Raw genomic sequence first — 22,116 nt, 5'->3', positions numbered from 1 at the left:
CAGGACACAATGAGAAGGCCAAGCCTAAGGATTATAGGCATAGATGAGAGTAAAGATTTACAACTTAAAGGGCCAGCAAATATCTTCAACAAAATTATGGAAGAAAACTTCCCTAATCTAAAGAGAGAGATGCCCATGAATATACAAGAAACCTACAGAACTCCAAACAGACTGGACCAGAACAAAAATACCTCCTGTCACATAATAATCAAAACCCCAAATGTACTAAACAAAGAAAGAATATTAAAGACAGTAAGAGAAAGAGGCCAAGTAACATATAAAGGAAGACCTATCAGAATCACACCAGACTTCTCACCAGAGACTATGAAAGCTAGAAGATCCTGGGCAGATTTCATGCAGACTCTAAGAGAACACAAATGCCAGCCAAAACTACTATACTCAGCAAAACTCTCAATCACCATAGATGGAGAAACCAAGATATTCCATGACAAAACCAAGTTCACCCAATAACCTACCACAAACCCAGCCCTACAAAGGTTAATAGGAGGAAAACACCAACACAAGGAAGGAAACTTCACCCTAGAAAATGCAAGATAGTAACCTTCTTTCATCAATCCCAAAAGAAGATAACCAATCAAATATAAAAGATAACATCAAAAATAACAGGAAGTAATAATCACTATTCCTTAATATCTCTTAACATCAATGGACTCAATTCTCCAATAAAAAGACATAGACTAACAGATTGGATATGTAAGCAGGATCCTACATTATTCTGCATACAGGAAACACACCTCAGGTCAAAGACAAACACTACCTTAGAGTAAAAGGCTGGAAGACAATTTTACAAGCAAATGGTCTCAGGAAACAAGCCGGAGTAGCCAATCTAATATCAGATAAAATTGACTATCAACCTAAAGTCATCAAAAGAGACACTGAGGGACACTTCTTGCTGGTCAAAGGAAAAACACATTAAGAAGAACTCTCAATCCTGAACATCTATACTCCAAATGCAAGGGCACCCTCATTCATAAAAGAAACTTTATTAAAGTTCAAAGCACACATTGCACCTAAGACAATAATTGTGGGTGACTTCAACACTGCATTTTCCTCAATGGACCAATCATGAAAACAGAAACTAAACAGGGACACAGTGAAAGTAATTGAAGCTTTGGACCAATTAGAGTTAACAGATATTTATAGAACATTTCACCCTAAAGCAAAAGAATATACCTTTTTCTCAGCACCTCATGGTACCTTCTCTAAAATCGACCATATAATTGGTCACAAGACAGAGCTCAACAAATATAAGAAGATCGAAATACTCCCATCAGATCACTATGGAGTAAACGTGGTCTTCAATAGCAACAAAAACAACAGAAAACCCACATACACATGGAAACTGAACAATACTCTACTCAATGATACCTTGGTCAAGGAAGAAATAAAGAAAGAAATCAAAGACTTTTTAGAATTTAATGAAAATGAAGACACAACATAACCAAATCTATGGGACACAATGAAAGCAGTGCTAAGAGGAAAACTCATAGACCTGAGTGCCTCCAAAAAGAAAATGGAGAGAGCATACACTAGCAGCTTAATGACACACCTGAAAGCCCTGGAGCAAAAAGAAGCTAATTCACCCAGGAGGAGTAGAAGACAGGAAATCATCAAACTCAGGGCTGAAATCAATCAGGTAGAAACTAAGAGAACCATACAAAGAATCATCAAAACCAGGAGCTGGATCTTTGAGAAAATCAGCAAGATAGATAAACCCTTAGTCAGACTAACCAAAGGGCACAGAGACAGTATCCACATTAACAAAATTAGAGATGAAAAGGGAGATGTAACAACAGAAAATGTGGAAATTCAAAAAAATCATCAGATCTTACTACCAAAGCCTATACTCAACACAACTGGAGAATCTGGAGGAAATGGACAATTTCCCAGACAGATACCAAACACCAAAATTAAATCAGTATCAAATAGATCATCTAAACAGTCCCATAACCTCTAAAGAAATAAAACGGGTCATAGAAAGTCTCCCAACCAAAAAAAAGCACAGAACCAGATGACTTCAGTGCAGAACTCTATCAGACCTTCAAAGTAGACCTAACACCAATACTCTTCAAACTATTCCACAAAATAGAAACAGTACCCAACTCATTCTACGAAGCCACAATTACACTGATACCAAAACCACACAAAGATCCAACAAAGAAAGAGAACATCAGGCCAATTTCCCTTATGAATATCAATGCAAAAATACTCAATAAAATTCTTGCCAACCGAATCCAAGAACACATCAAAACGATCATTCACCACAATCAAGTGGGCTTCATCCCAGGGATGCAGGGATGGTTCAATATAAGGAAATCCATCAATGCAATCTACTACATAAACAAAGTCAAAGAAAAAAAACCATATGATCATTTCATTAGATGATGAAAAAGCATTTGACAAAATTCAGCATCCTTTCATGATAAAAGTCTTGGAAAGAACAGGAATTCAAGACCCATACCTAAACATAGTAAAAGCAATATACAGCAAACCCGTAGCCAACATAAAACTAAATGGAGAGAAACTTGAAGCAATCCCACTAAAATCAGGGACTAGACAAGGCTGTCCTCTCTCTCCATATCTTTTCAATATAGTACTTCAAGTTCTAGCTAGAGCAATTAGACAACATAAGGAGGTCAAGGGGATACAAATTGGAAAGGAAGAAGTAAAATTATCACTATTTGCATATGACATGATAGTCTACTTAAGTGACCCAAAAAACTCCACCAGAGAACTCCTACAGCTGATAAACAACTTCAGCAAAGTGGCAGGTTATAAAATCAACTCAAGCAAATCAGTTGCCTTCCTATACTCAAAGGATAAGCAGGCCAAGAAAGAAGTTAGGAAAATGACACCCTTCACAATAGCCACAAACAATATAAAGTATCTTAGTGTGACTCTAACCAAACAAGTGAAAGATCTATACGACAAGAACTTCAGGTTTCTGAAGAAGGAAATTGAAGAAGACCTCAGAAAATGGAAAAATCTGCCATGCTCATGGATTGGTAGGATTAATATAGTTAAAATGGCCATCTTGCCAAAATCAATATATAGATTCAATGCAATCCCCATCAAAATCCCAACTCAGTTCTTCACAGAGTTAGAAAAATCAATTCTCAAATTTATCTGGAATAACAAAAAACCGAGGATAGCTAAAACTATTCTCAACAGTAAAAGAACTTCTGGGGGAATTAGTATCCCAGACCTCAAGCAATACTACAGAGCAATAGTGTTAAAAACTGCATGGTGTTGGCACAGGGACAGGCAAGTGGACCAATGGAATAGAATTAAAGACCCAGAAATGAATCCATACACCTATGGCCACTTGATCATCGACAAAGGAGCCGAAAACATCCAGTGGAAAAAAGATAGCCTTTTCAACAGATGGTGCTGGTTCAATTGGAGGTCAGCATGCAGGAGAATGCGAATTGATCCATTCTTATCTCCTTGTACTAAGCTCAACTCCAAGTGAATCAAGGACCTCCACATAAAACCAGACACACTGAAACTAATACAAAAGAAACTGGGGAAAACCCTTGAGGACATAGGCACAGGGGAAAAGTTCCTGAACAGAACACCAATAGCTTATGCTCTAAGGTCAAGAATTGACAAATGGAATCTCATAAAATTACAAAGTTTTTGTAAGGCAAAGGACACCGTCAAAAGGACAAAACGGCAACCAACAAATTGGGAAAAGATCTTCACCAACCCTACATCCGATAGAGGACTAATATCCAATATATACAAAGAACTCAAGACGTTAGACCCCAGGGAACCAAATAACCCTATTAAAAAATGGGGTACAGACCTAAACAAAGAATTTTCACCTGAAGAAATTCAGATGGCCGAGAGGCACCTTAAGAAATGTTCAACATCATTAGCCATTAGGGAAATGCAAATCAAAACAACCCTGAGATTTCACCTCACACCAGTCAGAATGGCTAAGGTCAAAAACTCAGGAGACAGCAGGTGTTGTTGAGGATGTGGAGAAAGAGGAACACTCCTTCACTGCTGGTGGGATTGTAAGATGGTACAACCACTATGGAAATCAGTCTGGTGGTTCCTAAGAAAACTGGCCATGACACTTCCGGAGGACCCTGCTATACCTCTCCTGGGCATATACCCAGAGGATTCCCCAGCATGCAATAAGGACACATGCTCTACTATGTTCATAGCAGCCTTATTTATAATAGCCAGAAGCTGGAAAGAACCCAGATATCCCTCAGTGGAGGAATGGATACAGAAAATGTGGTATATATACACAATGGAGTACTATTCAGCAATTAAAAACAATGAATTCATGAATTTTTTAGGCAAATGGATGGAACTGGAAAATATCATCCTAAGCGAGGTAATGCAATCACAAAAGAATACACATGGAATGCAATCATTGATAAGTGGATATTAATTAGCCCGGAAGCTCTGAATACTGAAGATACAATTAGCATATCAAATGATTCCCATGAAGAAGGAAGAAGAGGGCCCTAATCCTGGAAAGGCTTGATTCAGCATTTTAGGGGAGTATCAGGACAGAGAAAAGGGAGGGGAAAAGATAGGAGAATGGATGGAGAGAAGAGGACTTATGGGACATATGGAGGGGAGAACTGGGAAAGGGGAAAGCTTTTAGAATATAAACAAAGAATATAGAAAATAAACTAAAAACATAAAAGAAAAGGAAAGGAAAGAAAAGGAAAGGAAAGGAAAGGAAAAAGAAAAAAAGAATCTGTGATTCTCATTAGCTGGGATTGAAGAACAAGCTATGATTAACAAGATACCAGAACCACTGAAATAAAACCTTTGCTTTGCTGGGACCATTGATGCTGGTCAGATGGAGCTGAAAAAAAAAATGGTGGTAACTAGGAAACCAGCATCACTGTAGTGAAATCTTCTGGGAAATGATTCCTCAAAATCATCACATAGAAGCTGGGCTCCAGAGGCAGTCAAGGTTGCACCTTATGCTGGCAGCCAAAGTTTGTTATGTTTAAGAGTCTCCCAGGTAATATTTATATGGATGTTATTAGATTGTTTTACAGGATGTAGTCTGGATAGGCAAACAATGTCTGTATTGGAAAAACAACTAAATAAATAAATACCTTATTTCAAGAAGGAAGAAGCAGGGCACAATCATATTCAGATCAAAGTAAAACCAAACTCCAATCACATAAACCACTCATGGTCCAGTATCTGGGATTCACACATTATCTTCTGGGATCCTTCAAGGAGCTTGGGCTGCTTCTGTATTGGAAAACTGAGAATCAGATAGCTGTTCAACAATCCCAGTCTAGTGCTGGAGGCCAGGAGGATTCCTGGAGAGATGCTGATCTTCAGTCTATGTCGGAATCCCATAGAAATTAGTTTTAATAGCAGTGAAGGAATGCAGCAGCAATCGAGTAGGTGATCTTGCTAGCAAGAGTGAAGGCAAGCAGGCAAAAAGCAGTTTCCTTCTTCTATGTCCTTTTACATGGACTGCCACCAGGACAGAGGCACTGGTTTTGAAGGTATGAAGGGGTCATGGAGAGCAACTGAGGCTCTGCATTGTGAGGCCAGGAGAGGCCATTGTGAAGGATATGGAGAAGTTTGATGCCTTGCACCATGAAGAGAGCCCAAGAGAAGCTATTGGTGAATGCGAAGCCCAGTTGCATCAAAACAAAACAAAACAAAAACAACAGTATTCTGAGACACCAATACCAAGGGACAACCACCAAGAACAGCAGCAGCTGTGGAGAGGAATCCGCCAGAACTTAGAGGACAAACAGTATGTGGTGCAGAGGGTGGAGCTGGAGAAGCAGCCCACGCCCCTTGAAGGAGCCCAGAAGATAATGTATGAATTCCAGATACTGGACCCTGAGTGGGTTATGTGATTGGAGTTTGGTTTTACTTTGACCTAATTATGATTGTGCCCTGCTTCTTCCCTCTTGTAATAAGGTATTTATTTATTTAGCTATTTATTTATTTATTTTTACATGAGCCCAGAGTTGAGAGACTTTTGATTTTAGAGTAGACTTGGATTTTTTTTTTTTTTAGAGACTGAATTTTTAAAGTGTTTGAATTTTTAAGACGTTTTAGGTTTGTAAAATGTTTTATATTGTGATGTTTATATTAATAATGATCTTGGAGATGAACAAGAAAGGAAAGGTTGTGGCTTCAAAGTGATGTGTTTGTGTGTCAAGTTAACAAGAGATCAAGGAGGATAAGAAATTCTCCCTTTAGGAGGAGGAGACTCCCACTATAACCCAGACTAGCATGCCAATTCATTATCATCTGTCTGCTGAGCACCTGGTTTACAGATATGAGCCATCACACTCAGACTACCTCTGAACTTCTAAGGATAGTTATTAGTGAATGTCGGGACTATATAAAGGTATGTGTGTGTGTGTGTGTGTTACTCCCAATCAAACTCAGGTCCTTTAGCATAGCTGGGCAAGTACTTTACCACTATGGTACATCTCCAAAGACAGGAAACTTTATTTTTGTAGAATAATCATTATTCATGTGTTGACTTAGAATAAAAAATAACATAGTAGGTAAAAAACGAAGGACCCCATTATTAAATTCCAAGGGATAAGTTATATGTAGAATGAAGACATTAAAAAGTCCAGTTTTCCGCAGAACTTAGACTGCTAAGAGAAGTATGAGTTAACAGCCCAGCCTAAGCTACACAGCAAGTTCAAGACCAGTTAGGTAGTATATAAACACATCTCATACATATATAGATACACACATACAAACACACACACACACATACTCTAAAGAAAAGCTCAAAATCTGCAAAAGTTAAGGTTAAAGGCTCAAGATGCCCAAGTAACTATTAAAGCTTAATGATAGTCCAGGCATGGCACCTCATACCTATAATCCCAGTACTTAGGAGGTTGGCCACAAGTTTGGGGCCAGCATGGGATATATAGTGTGCTCTGGGCCAGTGAGGTTAACATGTTAAGACCATGTCTATAAAACCGCAGAAGTTGGAGAGACGGCCATTGCAGTGAAACTGACTTGAATTTCTCATACCAACATTGTGGCTCACCTGTAACTCTAGCTCTAGAAGAAGATGATGTTTCAGCATGTGAGGTATGCACACACACACTTAAAATGAAAATAAACCCAAAGCAACAACAAAAAGTAAATAAAGTCCAACATTGAGAGGCAGGGGCAGGAAGATTGGCACAAATTCTAGGCTACTATAGATAGGCTTCAGAGTGAGACACTGTCACCAAAATAAATAAACTTTTTATTTATGAAGTAACTTCAGAACAGTACAAACCTCTGGGGTAACCAGGAAGAATACGTGTTAGAAGTGAAGACATTGCATGATCTATTTTTTTCTATTTTTGTTATGTTAACCTGTATCAACATATTTAATATCTCTTAAAAATGAATTTTAAATAGGTAGTTACTTAAGTTCAGATGCTAAATCTCTAGGGCTTACTTCCAGACCAGCTACATTCACACTTACATTTGTAGTTCATGGAGCCAGTATAAAGCCTTAGCCATGGTGCGCCCATCATTGGAGTGAGGTGTTGGGACTCCGTACAAGTTAAACCTATGGAAACTTGCTGGGTTATACTTCCGGTTCTTTGCTTCTCCTGTGGGTGGTAGGAGCAGGGAATAAGACTTCAGAGTTAAGCCACACAGAGAAAAAAAGGTTATTTTAGGGAAAACACACTGTTTTCTCATTGGCACAGAATTTGTGGAGCAAAGACTGGAACATTCCCATGCAGGCAGCTGTGTATAGTTAGCTACAGATGGCAAAGGCCCTCCCCTACACATGCTGGGACACCACAGAATGTTACACACAGATGGCAAAGGCCCTTCCTGTGCACACTGGGACACCACAGAATGTTACATACAGAGTTCCTTCTGTTCACACTTGTAAGGTGTAGTGGCTTATGTCTGTAATCTCAGTACACACAAAGCTGAGAGGAGGATGGTGAGTTCCAGGCCTGCCTGAGCCACACAGTGACATCAAGTCTCGGGGAAAAAACTCTAAGTAAAAAATAAAGAACGGGGGGGGGGGGGGGGGGCGTGGGAGAAAGGGGGCTGGTGTGCACCTGGAAGCAGACTGAGAGCATACAGCTTGCTCCGGCTGCACTGAGCTTAGGTTCCAGCCATGAGACCTCTGGCAGGAGCCTTCAGATCTCTGCTTCGGGATCCAGAACAGCCTGGGCTGCAACACCACAGCTCCAGGTCCTGCAAGAGGCCAGAGGGGCACCCGGAGGACCGGCTGGGAAGAGTCAGTGTGCTCTGGTGAGTCCAGCAGACCCAGCAGGAGCCTTCAGGTGTCTGCTTCGGGATCTGAGCAGCCTGGGCCAGAGCACTCAGTCTCCAGGAAGTGCAGAGGCCTGGTGTGCACCCAGAGGCAGACTGGGAACGCACAGCTTGCTCCAACGGCACGGAACTTAGGTTCCAGTCCTGAGGCCTCTGGCAGGAGCCTTCAGATCTCTGCTTCAGGATCCAGAACAGCCTGGGCTGCAGCACCACATCTCCAGATCCTGCAGGAGGCCAGAGGGGCACCCAGAGGGCCGGCTGGGAGGAGTCAGTGTGCTCTGGTGAGTCCAGCGGGCCTCAGCGGGAGCCTTCAGGTGTCTGCCTCAGGATCTGAATAGCCTGGACCACAGCACCCTGTCTCCAGGCAGTGCAAGAGGTCAGCTGTGCACCAGAGGCCACCTGGGAAGAGGCAGCTTGCACTGATGAGTTCAGAATTGACAAGACCAACTAACACCAGTGAGAACTTGATGGCAAAAGGCAAACGCAGGAACGTCAATAACAGAAATCAAGGCAATATGGCAGCATCTGAACCCAATTCTCCTTTAACAGCATGTCCTGGATACCCCATCACACCAGTAAAACAAGATTTGGATTTAAAATCACTGGTCATGATGCTAGTACAGGAACACATGAAGGACATACGTAAAGAAATTCAGGAGAAAATGGATCAAAAGTTAGAAGCCCTTACAAGGGAAACACAAAAATCATTGAAAGAAATTCAGGAGAATACAAAAGCCAATAAGGAAGAAACACAAAAATCTCTTAAAGAAATACAGGAGAACTTTGGTCAACAGGCTGAGGTCATGAAAGAGGAAACACAAAAATCTCTTAAAGAATTACAGGAAAGCACAAACAAGCAAATGAAGGAGCTAAGCAAAACCATCCAGGATCTAAAATCAGAAGTAAAAACAAATAAGAAAACTCAAAGGGAGACAACTTTGGAGATAGAAAACCTTGGGAAGAAATCAGGGGACACAGATGTAAATATCAACAACAGAATACAAGAGATAGAAAAAATAATCTCAGATGCTGAAGATACCATAGAAACCATGGACTCAACAGTTAAAGAAAATGCAAAATGCAAAAAGCTTGTAACCCCAAACATCCACGAAATCCAGGACACAATGAGAAGACCAAACCTAAAGATTATAGGCATAAATGAGAGTGAAGATTTACAACTGAAAGGGCCAGCAAATATCTTCAACAAAATTATGGAAGAAAACTTTCCCAACTTAAAGAGAGAGATGCCCATGAATATACAAGAACCCTACAGAACTCCAAACAGACTGGACCTGAGCAGAAATACCTCTCATCACATAATAATCAAAACCCCAATGTACTAAACAAAGAAAGAATATTAAAGGCAGCAAGAGAAAAAGGCCAAGTAACATATACAGGAAGACCTATCAGAATCACACCAGACTTCTCACCTGAGACTATGAAAGCTAGAAGATCCTGGGCAGATCTCATGCAGACTCTAAGAGAGCACAATTGACAGCCAAAACTACTATACCCAGCAAAACTCTCAATCACCATAGATGGAGAAACTAAGATAGTCCATGACAAAACCAAGTTCACCCAATATCTATCCACAAACACAGCCCTACAAAGGATAATAGGAGGAAAACAGCAATGCAAGGAGGGAAACTTCACCTGAAAAAAAGCAAGATAGTAACCTTCTTTCATCAAACCCAAAAGAAGTTAACCAATCAAATATAAAAAAATAACATCAAAAATGACAGGAAGTAATAATCACTATTCCTTAATATCTCTTAACAGCAATGGACTCAATGCCCCAATAAAAAGACATAGACTAACCGACTGGATACATAAACAGGACCCTACATTTTGCTGTATACAGGAAACACACCTCAGGGTCAAAGACAAACACTACCTTAGAGTAAAAGGCTGGAAGACAATTTTACAAGCAAATGGTCTCAGGAAACAAGCTGGAGTAGCCATTCTAATATCAGATAAAATTGACTTTCAACCCAAAGTCATCAAAAGAGACTCTGAGGGACACTTCTTGCTGGTCAAAGGAAAAATACAACAAGAAGAACTCTCAATCCTGAACATCTATGCTCCAAATGCAAGGGCACCCTCATTCATAAAAGAAACTTTATTAAAGCTCAAAACACACATTGCACATAACACAATAATTGTGGATGACTTCAACACCGCACTTTCCTCAATGGACCGATCAGGAAAACAGAAACTAAACAGGGTCACAGTGAAACTAATTGAAGCTTTGGACGACTTAGATTTGACAGATATATATAGAACATTCTATCCTAAAGCAAAACAATATACCTTTTTCTCAGCACCTCATGGTACCTTCTCCAAAATTGGCCATATAATTGGTCACAAGACAGACCTCAACAAATATAAGAAGATCGAACTAATCCCATGCCTCCTATCAAATCACTATGGAGTAAAAGTGGCCTCCAATAGCAACAAAACAACAGAAAACCCACATACACGTGGAAACTGAACAATATTCTACTCAATGATACCTTGGTCAAGGAAGAAATAAAGAAAGAAATTAAAGACTTTTTAGAACTTAATGAAAATGAAGACACAACATATTCAAGTCTATGGGACACAATGAAAGCAGTGCTAAGAGGAAAACTCAAAGCCCTGAGTGCCTCCAAAAAGAAAATGGAGAGAACATACACTAACAGCTTAATGACACACCTGAAAGCCCTGGAACAAAAAGAAGCTTTTTTCACCCAGGAGGAGTAGAAGACAGGAAATCATCAAACTCAGAGCTGAAATCAATCAAGTAGAAACAAAGAGAACCATACAAAGAATCAACAAAACCAGGAGCTGGTTCTTTGAGAAAATCACCAAGATAGATAAACCCTTAGCCAGACTAACCAAAGGGCACAGAGACAGTATCCAAATTAACAAACTTAGAAATGAAAAGAGAGATATAGCTGGGCGGTGGTGGCGCACACCTGTAATCCCAGCACTTGGGAGGCAGAGGCAGGTGGATTTCTGAGTTCGAGGCCAGCCTGATCTACAGAGTGAGTTCCAGGACAGCCAGGGCTGTACAGAGAAACCCTGTCTCTAAAAAAACAAATCCAAAAAACAAAAAAGAAAAAAAAGAGAGATATAACAACAGAAACTGAGGAAATTCAAAAAATCATTAGATCCTACGACAAAAGCCTATACTCAACACAACTGGAGAATCTGGAGGAAATGGACAGTTTCCTAGACAGATATCCGACACCAAAACTAAATCAGGATCACATAGATCATCTAAACAGTCCCATAACACCCAAAGAAATAAAAAGAGTCATAGAAAGTCTCCCAACCAAAAAAAGCATGGGACCAGATGGCTTCAGTGCAGAATTCTATCAGACCTTCATAGAAGACCTAACACCAATACTCTTCAAACTATTCCACAAAATAGAAACAGAAGGAACACTACCCAACTCGTTCTATGAAGCCACAATTACACTGATACCAAAACCACACAAAGATCCAACAAAGAAAGAGAACTTCAGGCCAATTTCTCTTATGAATATTGATGCAAAAATACTTAATAAAATCCTTGCCAACCGAATCCAAGAACACATCAAAACGATCATCCACCATGATCAAGTAGGCTTCATCCCAGGGATGCAGGGATGGTTCAATATAAGGAAATCCATCAATGCTATCCACTACATAAACAAACTCAAAGAAAAAAAAACATATGATCATCTCATTAGATGCAGAAAAAGCACTTGACAAAATTCAGCATCCTTTCATGCTAAAAGTCTTGGAAAGAACTAAAATCAGGGACTAGACAAGGCTGCCCTCTCTCTCCATATCTTTTCAATATAGTACTTGAAGTTCTAGCTAGGGCAATTAGACAACATATGGAGGTCAAAGGGATACAAATTGGAAAGGAAGAAGTAAAATTATCACTGTTTGCAGATGACATAATAGTATACTTAAGTGACCCAAAAAACTCCACCAGAGAACTCCTACAGCTGATAAACAACTTCAGCAAAGTGGCAGGTTATAAAATCAACTCAAGCAAATCAGTTACCAAGCTAAAAAACTATTTTTCACATGAAGAACTTCAGAGGGCTGAGAAACACCTTAAGAAGTGTTCAACATCATTAGTCATTAGGGAAATGCAAATCAAACAACCCTAAGATTTCACCTCACACCAGTCAGAATGGCTAAGGTCAAAAACTCAGGAGACAGCAGGTGTTGGCAAGGATGTGAAGAAAGAGGAACACTCCTCCACTGCTGGTGGGGCTGTAAGATGGTACAACCACTTTGGAAATCAGTCTGGCGGTTCCTCAGAAAACTGGACATGACACTTCCAGAAGACCCTGCTATACCTCTCCTGGGCATATACTCAAAGGATTCCCTGGCATGCAATAAAGACACATGCTCCATTATGTTCATAGCAGCCTTATTTATAACAGCCAGAAGCTGGAAAGAACCCAGATGCCCCTCAAAGGAGGAATGGATACAGAAAATGTGGTATATTTACACAATGGAATACTACTCAGCAATTAGAAACAATGAATTCACAAAATTTTTAGGCAAATGGTTTGATCTGGAAAATATCATCCTAAGTGAGGTAACCCTATCACAAAAGAATACACATGGAATGCAATCTCTGATAAGTGGATATTAATTAGCCCAGAAGCCCTGAATACCCAAGGCACAAATCGCATAACACATGACTCCCATGAAGAAGTATGGAGAAGGTCCTGATCCTGGAAAGGATTGATCTAGCATTGGAGGGGAATATAAGGACAGAGAAAAAGGAGGGATGTGATTGGAGAATGGATGGAGAGAAGAAGGTTTATGGGACATATGGGGAGGGGTGATCTGGGAAAGGGGAAATCATTTGGAATGTAAACAAAGAATATAGAAAATAAAAATATTTAAAAAAAAAAAAGAACAAAGAACAAAAACAAATAGCCATAGACATCATCCAAAGCTGGCAAGATTAATAAGTGAATTCAGGAAAGCTGAAGGGTACAAAAATCAATATACAAAAATCACCAGGGAGGAAACAATCTGTGACTACCAGAGCTAGCAGAATGACTGTCCATGTGATGCAAGGAGATCTGGTTCACAATGCCTCAGTTGTCAGTGCTGGTTCAAACTCTGACAGTCTGACACTGGGCACTTTATTGTAGGCACATCTAAACAGAGTACAATTTAGAAAAAGTTTCTTGGTATGCGTCAGAAACTTATATTCCAAAAGGCTAGAAAATTTAGAAGTAATGGGGAATTAGCATTATTTGCACATGATATGATTTTATGAATAAAAGACTCTAAAATCTCTACCAGGAAACTTCTACAGATGATAAACACTTATGGCAAAGTAGTAAGATACAAAATTAACACAAAAAATCAGTGGCCTCACCTCACACTAGTCAGAATGGCTAAGGTTAAAAACTCAGGATACAGCAGGTGTTGGCGAGGATGTGGAGAAAGAGGAACATTCCTCCACTGCTAGTGGGATTGCAAGATGGTACAACCACTTTGGAAATCAGTCTGGCGGTTCCTCAGAAATCTGGGCATGACACTTCCAGAGGACCCTGCTATAACACTCCTGGGCATACACCCAGAGGATTCCCCGGCATACAATAAGGACACATGTTCCACTATGTTCATAGCAGCCTTATTTGTAATAGCCAGAAGCTGGAAAGAACCCAGGTGTCCCTCAACAGAGGAATGGATACAAAAAATGTGATATATTTACACAATGGAATACTATTCAGCCATTAGAAACAATGAATTCATGAAATTCTTAGACAAATGGATGGAGCTGGAGAACATCATACTAAGTGAGGTAACCCAGACTCAAAAGGTGAATCATGGTATGCACTCACTAATAAGTGGTTATTAACCTAGAAAACTGGAATACCCAAAACATAATCCACACATCAAATGAGGTACAAGAAGAAAGGAGGAGTGGCCCCTGGTTCTGGAAAGACTCAGTGAAACAGTATTCCGCAAAACCAGAACGGGGAAGTGGGAAGGGGTGGGAGGGAGGACAGGAGAAGAGAAGGGGGCTTACGGGACTTTCGGGGAGTGGGGGGGGCTAGAAAAGGGGAAATCATTTGAAATGTAAATAAATTATATCGAATAAAAAAATTAAAAAAAAAAGAAAAGAAAAGAAAAAGAAAGAAAGAAATCAATGTGGCAATTCTTTGGGAAGCAGGAAATAGATTTACCCAAGATCCAGTTATGCAACTTGGGCATATATCCAAAGGGTTCTATAGCCTACTACAAAGATATGCACTTGTCCATGCTCCTTGCTGCTCTATTTATAATACCCAGAAACTGGAAACAGCCTAGATGTCCATCAATGGATGAATGAATAAAGAAAATGTGACTCATGTACACAATGGAATATTACTCAGCAGTTAAAATATGAAATCATGAAATTACTGAATACATGGGTGGAGTTAGAAAAAATCATCCTAGGTGAAGTAACATAGTCACAAAAAGACAAATATGGTCTGTACTCACTTTTCATAGTTTGAGATGTTAAGACTTCAGTAGTCAAGTTACTGTCCATATAATTACTGAGGTTTGGCATAGACTAAGGAATTGAGGGAGAAAGGAACCTTCCAAGGACAGGGAAATAGAATATATACTTATGGCTAGATAAGAGGGGATCTGAATGGGGGAATTAAATTAAGGCACTGAGAAAAGTGTAAGGGATGGACAACTGACATTAAGGAATATTTGAGGGATCATATAAAAATCTAACACGGTAGAAACTTCTTAAAATACATACATATATGAATGAAATCTAAATGGTATCACCAAATAACAGGGAAGACATAGCCCCAACTGGACATCTCATGTCACCAAATGAAACCCTCATTTCCAGTGATGGGTTGCATCTAATTGTGTTGTTGTTCAAAGAGACCCCCAAGGACACCCCCCAAACAACACAGGCTATTGCAAAGGTTATTGATTGCTCTCTGCAAACTGATGGTAAAGCCCAATTGCTGAAGACAAAATATATACAACTCACTGAACACGGAGAAGTGGAGCTGGTGGTTACCAAGAGCCTTTGCCCCTACTAGCAGATGGGAACTAATACAGAGACCCACAAGTGGACAATGTGCAGAGAGTGAGACTTTGGAACACAGGCCTAAACGGGATGCCTTCATCAACCCCTTCTCTTCAGGATCCTGGGATCTATGTAGAAAAAGAGGCTGAAAGATCATTAGAGTCTGAAGGGATGGATGACACCAAGGAAATAGCGTCTTCTAAGCACAACAGGACTAATGTACGTATGAACTCACAGAGAGAGGCAGCATACACAAAGCCTGTACAGGTTCAAGCCAGATCAATCCTGGGACTAAGAGGTGGAAGTGGACATGAGTTCTCATCCCTAACCAAGAAATTATCTCCAATTGACAACCACTTGCAAAGGGAAAAAATAGATTTCTCCAGTGTAGTTTTACTGAGTATATAGACCACACTTAAAAGTGGGTCCAGTAGAAGATGATCAAAACAAAACAAATGGTATTTGTAGACCTTTTGTCTTGCATTAGCTTGTTTGAGTATTTTTATCTTAGTGTCTTTTGTTTGTACATTATGGTTTACAATTTTCTGTTTTTATGGGCGTGTGTGTGTGTGTGTGTGTGTGTGTGTGTGTGTGTGCATGCACAGTCTCATGTGTTTCTTTATCTTTTCCTTATTTTTTCTTTTATTCTGGATTTTGGTTTTTTATTTGCCTATCTTCTAACTATATAGATAAAGAAGGCATGGTGTTTGATGGGTGAGGTGGTGGGGATGATCTGGGGGGAGCAGAAACTGTGATCAGAATACATTGTATGAAAAAATTACTTTCAACAATAAATAATGGAAAACCTGATATAGATACTAATATGGAAAATATTATAAAATATTCCATGAGACAAAACAAATCAAGGAGGAATATATAGACGTATATATACTAGAAGTATATATACATTATCTAATGTACACTAAAGTACATACATAAACCAGGCATGGTTTTTACCTGTAATCACAGTATTTGGGAGGCTGAGGTAAGAGGTTTCAATGCCAATGGTACAGCAAGTTGGGGCTAGCCTGAACCACATGGGAACCTCTGTAAGTACATTTTAAAGACTTTACAGATCTTTTCGCTGCTGAACAATGTCCCTGGTGTACTACTTAAAGCAACATATTCTGAGCTTCGTTTGCCTGTTTGCTTGTTGGTTTATTGTTGAGACATGCATGGTCTTACTATGTAGCTCTGCCCGTCCAGGAACTCACTATGTAGCTCATGCTGGCCTTGAACCCGAAGTTCCTCCTGCTTCTGCCACCCAAGTGCTAGGATTAAAGGCATGTACCCTCACATGAAGCTTGTTTTTATTAATTTTAATTATGTATTTATGTAGGGGTAAGGATACACAAGGGCAAGTGCCCCTGGAGGCCAGATAAGGGGGATCCCCCTGGAAACAGAGTTACAAGTGGTTGTGAACTACCTGATGTGAGTGCTGGCAACCAAACTCTGGCCTGCACGAGTAGTGCGCCATTTCAACCACCCAGTCATTGTTCTAGTCACTAAAATAACTAATCTTAAGTGTTTATCAGATTCCATGAAGCCATGAAGGGTCAGATTCTACTGATCTAAACCTATACACCTCAGTGAAACTCAATAGATAAAGGCTAGAAAAATGTGCAGCTTATCAGCTGTAGTTATCTTGGGCTAATGATATATCATGGTAACATTTGCTTTTTCTTCATTTTTAATACCAAATTCTCTGCAGTGAGTTTAAGCCTCAGTACCATGAAAAAGGAGCTATAGATAATGTAAGTTTCAAAAGACTAATGTACCTTCCACAAAAATCAGTAAATGAAGACAATTTTGACCTCATTATTGTGCATTAAAGCTGTTCTAAGAATAGTTTTAATACTCTTGTGTGGGTAGTGTGCAAATAATGCATGTGTGATGTATGTGCATGTGTGTGTACATGTGTTCCTGCAAGTGGGTGTGCTATGTCAGCATGCATGTGAAGGGCACGGGACAAGCTTAGGTGGTATGCTGGTCTTCTCCTACTTTGTTAAAACAGAGTTTCTTTGCTACTTTCTGCCAATGCATAGCTAGGTTAGCTGGCCTGAGTTCTGCCAGGAAAGTTCCAAACTGGAATTACAGACACAAAGTACTCTACACAGCTTTACTCAGATCTGAAGAGGTAAGCACTTTACCCACTAAACAATGGATTCAGTCCTGTTCTAAATAGTTTTAAATCACTCACCAATTTACATACACACACACACACACACACACACACACACATTTAGTCATGGTCAGCTCCAAATTAAGCATTCCAAAAAAACCAGATAAAGTGGCACACTCCTATAATTTCATCACTTGGGAACTAGAGACAGGAACACCAGAAGATCAAGGCAGCCTTTAGCTACATACTAAATTTTAGACAAAATGTTATTTTTCATAAAAACTGTGGGAGGACAGAAAGTATAGAGGAAAGAACGGAAGGCAGGCCAGAGAAGCAGAGGGAGAAAGATAAGGAGTCATAAGAAGAGACAAGAAGTCAAGGGCAAAAGAAGAATACTGTGTTCAAATGACCAAGGACAGCAGCAGTTGATAGAGACTGAGCATTCTTGTGAACACAGTAAGGAGTCTAGACAGCAGCAGAGATTAGCCAAGAAGGAAGAGTGTGGCAGGCTCCAGACGGGGCCTTCTCAAGACCCAAATCAGAGTCTAATCACTTCGTTATTCTATCAAGACTACATATTTTTAATTCAGGTGTGTTTGATGGCACTATAAAATTTATGTTGGTTGCCATTTTGTCCTTTTGACGGTGTCCTTTGCCTTACAGAAACTTTGTAATTTTATGAGGATTCCCTGGCATGCAATAAGGACACATGCTCCACTATGTACATAGCAGCCTTATTTATAATAGCCAGAATCTGGAAAGAACCCAGATGTCCCTCAATGGAGGAATGGATACAGAAAATGTGGTATATTTACCCAGTGGAATACTACTCAGCAATTAAAAACAATGACTTCATGAAATTCTTAGGCAAATGGTTGAAACTGGAAAATATCATACTAAGTAAGGTAACTCATTCACAAAAGAACACACATGGAATGCAGTCACTGATAAGTGGATATTAGCCCAGAAGCTCTGAATACCCAAGACACAATTCACATATCAAATCATTCCCAAGAAGAAAGAAGGAGAGGACCCTGGTCCTGGAAAGGCTTGATGCAGCAATGTAGGGGATTGCCAGGACAGAGAAGTGGGAGGGGGTTGATTGGGGAACGGGTGGAGGGAAGAGGGCTTATGGGACTTATGGGGAAGGGGGAACCGGGAAAGGGAAAATCATTTGGAATGTAAACAAAGAATATAGAAAATAATAAAAAAAAGAAAAAAATTTATGTTGATCCTTAAACTCATTCTAGTGCTGTGGGGCTATTAGACAAGATCACCAAGTAGCTGACTGTCGTTGTTCTAGGCACCTAGCTAAGTGATTTTGCACGTACTCAACTCACACAAGATCACAATGCCACTCAAGAGCTAAGATGGGTTGAGGATCATATATGTAAACTACTCAAGTTCTAAGACAGGAAATGAGCGAACAAACCTTTTAACCTGACCTGTCCAGTTCATAATCCTACACGCTTGGCCAAGATTGGTGTTGTGTGCCTCCAGTCTTAGATGGGAAGCTGAGAAGGAAGGATTACTGAAGTCTAAGAGTTCAAAACCATCCTAGGCAATGAAGATTCTTTCTTAAATGTGGTAAGGGGTAGGGCTGACATTCTAATAAGTGTAGTAATCACTAAAGCTACAAACCACTAAGTAAAATAAGTCCACATAACATTTCCTTTCTCTCACCTGACATTGCACTTTATGTATTATTGTTGTGCCTGTGCATGATGAGGCAGGAAGTATATCACAGTGGACATACAGAGGACAGAAAACAACCTTCCATATTCTGCTCTCTCAAGACGGTTATATGGGTTATGAGGATTAAACTCTGGTCATCAGATTTTTGTTTGTTTTGCTTTGCTTTGTTTTGTTTTATGTAGGTTCTAGAGATTCAACTCTGGGGGCCAGGTTTGCATGGTAAATTCCCTTACCCAATGAACCATCTCACTATGATTTTTTTTTCATTTTAATAATACATATATGTCTGCATTTCTTTTATTGTTCTTCTTGTGGTCTTGAAGCAAAGTCTCACTCGAGCCAAGAGAGAACTAGAATTCACTTTGTAGGACAAAATGGCCTCAAACTTCTGACAGTCCTCCTATCTCAGCTTCCTGAATGCTTAGACTATAGGAGTGAGTCACTGTACTGGCTGGTTTTGTGTGTCAACTTGACACAGGCTGGAGTTATCACACAGAAAGGAGCTTCAGGTGGGGAAGTGCCTCCATGAGTGATCAATTAGTGATCAAGGGGGAGGGTCCCCTGTGGGTGGTGCCATCCCTGGGCTGGTGTTCTTGGGTTCTAGAAGAGAGCAGGCTGAGCAAGCCAGTGGAAGCAAGCCAGTAAGGAACATCTTTCCATGGCCTCTGCATCAGCTCCTGCTTCCTGACCTGCTTGAGTTCCAGTCCTGACTTCCTTTTGTAATGAACAGCAATGCAGAAGTGTAAGCTGAATAAACCCTTTCCTCCCCAACTTGCTTCTTGGTCATGATGTTTGTGCAGGAATAGAAACCCTGACTAAGACAGTCACCATACCCAACGATTTCTTTTCATTCATTTATTTATGTATTTATATACTTATGTATGTATGTATTTTTGAGGCAGGGTCTCAATATATAGACTAGGGAGGCCTGGAGCTCACAGAGATTTGTTTGCCTTGGCCTCCAGAGTGCTGGGATTAGAGACCTGTGCCACCATTCAGGCCACTTGCTTACTTGCTTGTTAGCTTGCTTACATTCTTCTTTTTAAATATACAGTTTCACTATGTACGCCATGCTATCCTCAAATCTGCAATCATCTTTCAGTCCCTTGAGAAATGGGATTATAATCACCTACCATCATACTTAGCTACTTCTGGTTTTTTTGGGGGGGGGCATTTTGGGGGGGGGCGGTTGTTGTTTTTTGTTTTTTGGATTTGGTTTTTTTGAAACAGGGTTTCTCTGTATAGCCCTGGCTGTCCTAGAACTCACTCTGTAGACCAGGCTGGCCTCGAACTCAGAAATCCGCCTGCCTCTGCTTCCCACAGGGCGTGGGATTACAGGTGTGCGCCACCACTGCCTGACTTAGTTCTGTATTTTAAGAATGTGATGCATTAATCTACATGTTCCCCACTACTACAGTTTGTGATGCAATGAATTACAGTAAATTGTCATGTATGGATCAAGTACATCATCCATGAGGTGTCCAACTTCATGAACATTATGCTCCGTGCTTTTCTTGACAAATTTGAGAATCTCAGATCCGCAGCTCCACTTCATACTGGACGAGACTTACCTGGAAAATAATCATTGTGAGAGACAGTGTACAAATCATGTCCTTCCTGTCCTTCTTTAAACACATCTTCAAAGGATTTTGATGGATTCACAGTGTCACGAACAGACAGTTCTGAGGAAAGAATCAACAAGATCAATATTAAGGGCTCTTGGCTATTTATTGTGTATATGAACCAATGACAAGTTTGGTCTGATGGGTTCATACGATACACAGAGTGCCTAGAAGATCACATAGGCAACTAAACAAATATCCAGCAGCAAAACCAAGATGAGCTGGACATGGTGGAAGGAGGAGGACCAGGACTTCAAGGATAGCCTGGGCTACATAGTGAATTTGAGGTCAGTCTAGGCTACATCAGAACCTGCCCTAAAAGAGACAGGCAGGGAGAGAGAGAGAAAGAAAAGAGAGACAGACAAACAGGCAGAGACACAGAGAAACAGAGACACAGACACAGAGATAGAGAGACAGAGACAGGGAGACAGAGAATAAGGAGGAGGAGGGAGGGAGGAGAGGGGAGGGAGATAATAAGAGGGAGGGGAGAGAATAAGTCTACACATCATTTTGCTGTAGAGCTCTGAGGAGTCTGAAGATCAGAACTCTACCAGCGCCACTGGGTTATCCTCAGCCATGCGCCAACTTCAGTTAAATTCTCCATCCTGAGACTCTGAGAAATTTCTTCGCAACTTATCCTAGGATAAGCAAGCAAATCTGAATTCCGAATTAGAAACAATGATGTGCCATGTGCAAATTTCGGCAGCTGTAACTTGAAGCATGGACATGTAGTCTGTTTTCATCTGAATCTCCGCTCTCAACATAGCCAGAAATAACAGGGAGCTCATGGAGTCAAGAACAAATCCCACAATTCTCAGCATACACACAGTGAGTCATCTTGTTTCACTTACTATTCTTCAAAGGCTGGGGGTTGAATGTGGGACCTTATGCATACTAGGCGTTCCCTCGATCACTAAACTGTGTCACTTGCCTTTGTTTTTTCCCAGACAGGATCCTTATCTATATATACATATATTTACATACATACATTCATACATACATACATATATACACACATACATATACATACACACTTGAGATTGTCCTGCCTCAGTCACTCGAGTGCTAGGATTATAGGCACAATGCTCCATTTCAATGTAAATGAAGTCTTTCTGAAGGCTCATGTGTTTGATCCCTTACCCTGCTAGGTAGCATAGTTTGGGGAGGTTGCCAGGTAAGTAGGATGCTGAGCGGTTATAGCCCAGTCTCCTTTTATCCTCTACTTCCTAGTGCATGAATATGTGAGAGTACCAGCCACATGCCTTGGCTGCCATGAACTCCACCGTGCCTTCCTTATCATAATGGACTGTGCTCACTCAAAATATGAGACCAAATTAACCTTC

The 22,116-nt window shown here is 40.3% G+C and overlaps 1 protein-coding gene across 1 annotated transcript in view; it reads right to left on the bottom strand.

Annotated features, from left to right (window-relative positions):
- Efhb (EF-hand domain family member B) overlaps window positions 1-22,116 on the bottom strand; it is a 69,322-nt gene that overhangs the window by 35,257 nt on the left and 11,949 nt on the right. Inside the window, exons 5-6 of the mRNA XM_052192635.1 lie at window positions 20,723-20,833; window positions 7,475-7,604 (exon numbers count right to left, since the gene is read on the bottom strand). Coding sequence (XP_052048595.1) covers window positions 7,475-7,604; window positions 20,723-20,833 — 241 coding nt within the window. The remainder of the gene's footprint in view (window positions 1-7,474; window positions 7,605-20,722; window positions 20,834-22,116) is intronic.

Source organism: Apodemus sylvaticus, chromosome 9 (assembly GCF_947179515.1).
Source record: "Apodemus sylvaticus chromosome 9, mApoSyl1.1, whole genome shotgun sequence".
Classification (NCBI taxonomy): domain Eukaryota; kingdom Metazoa; phylum Chordata; class Mammalia; order Rodentia; family Muridae; genus Apodemus; species Apodemus sylvaticus.
This window is presented reverse-complemented; position numbering and strand designations above follow the sequence as displayed.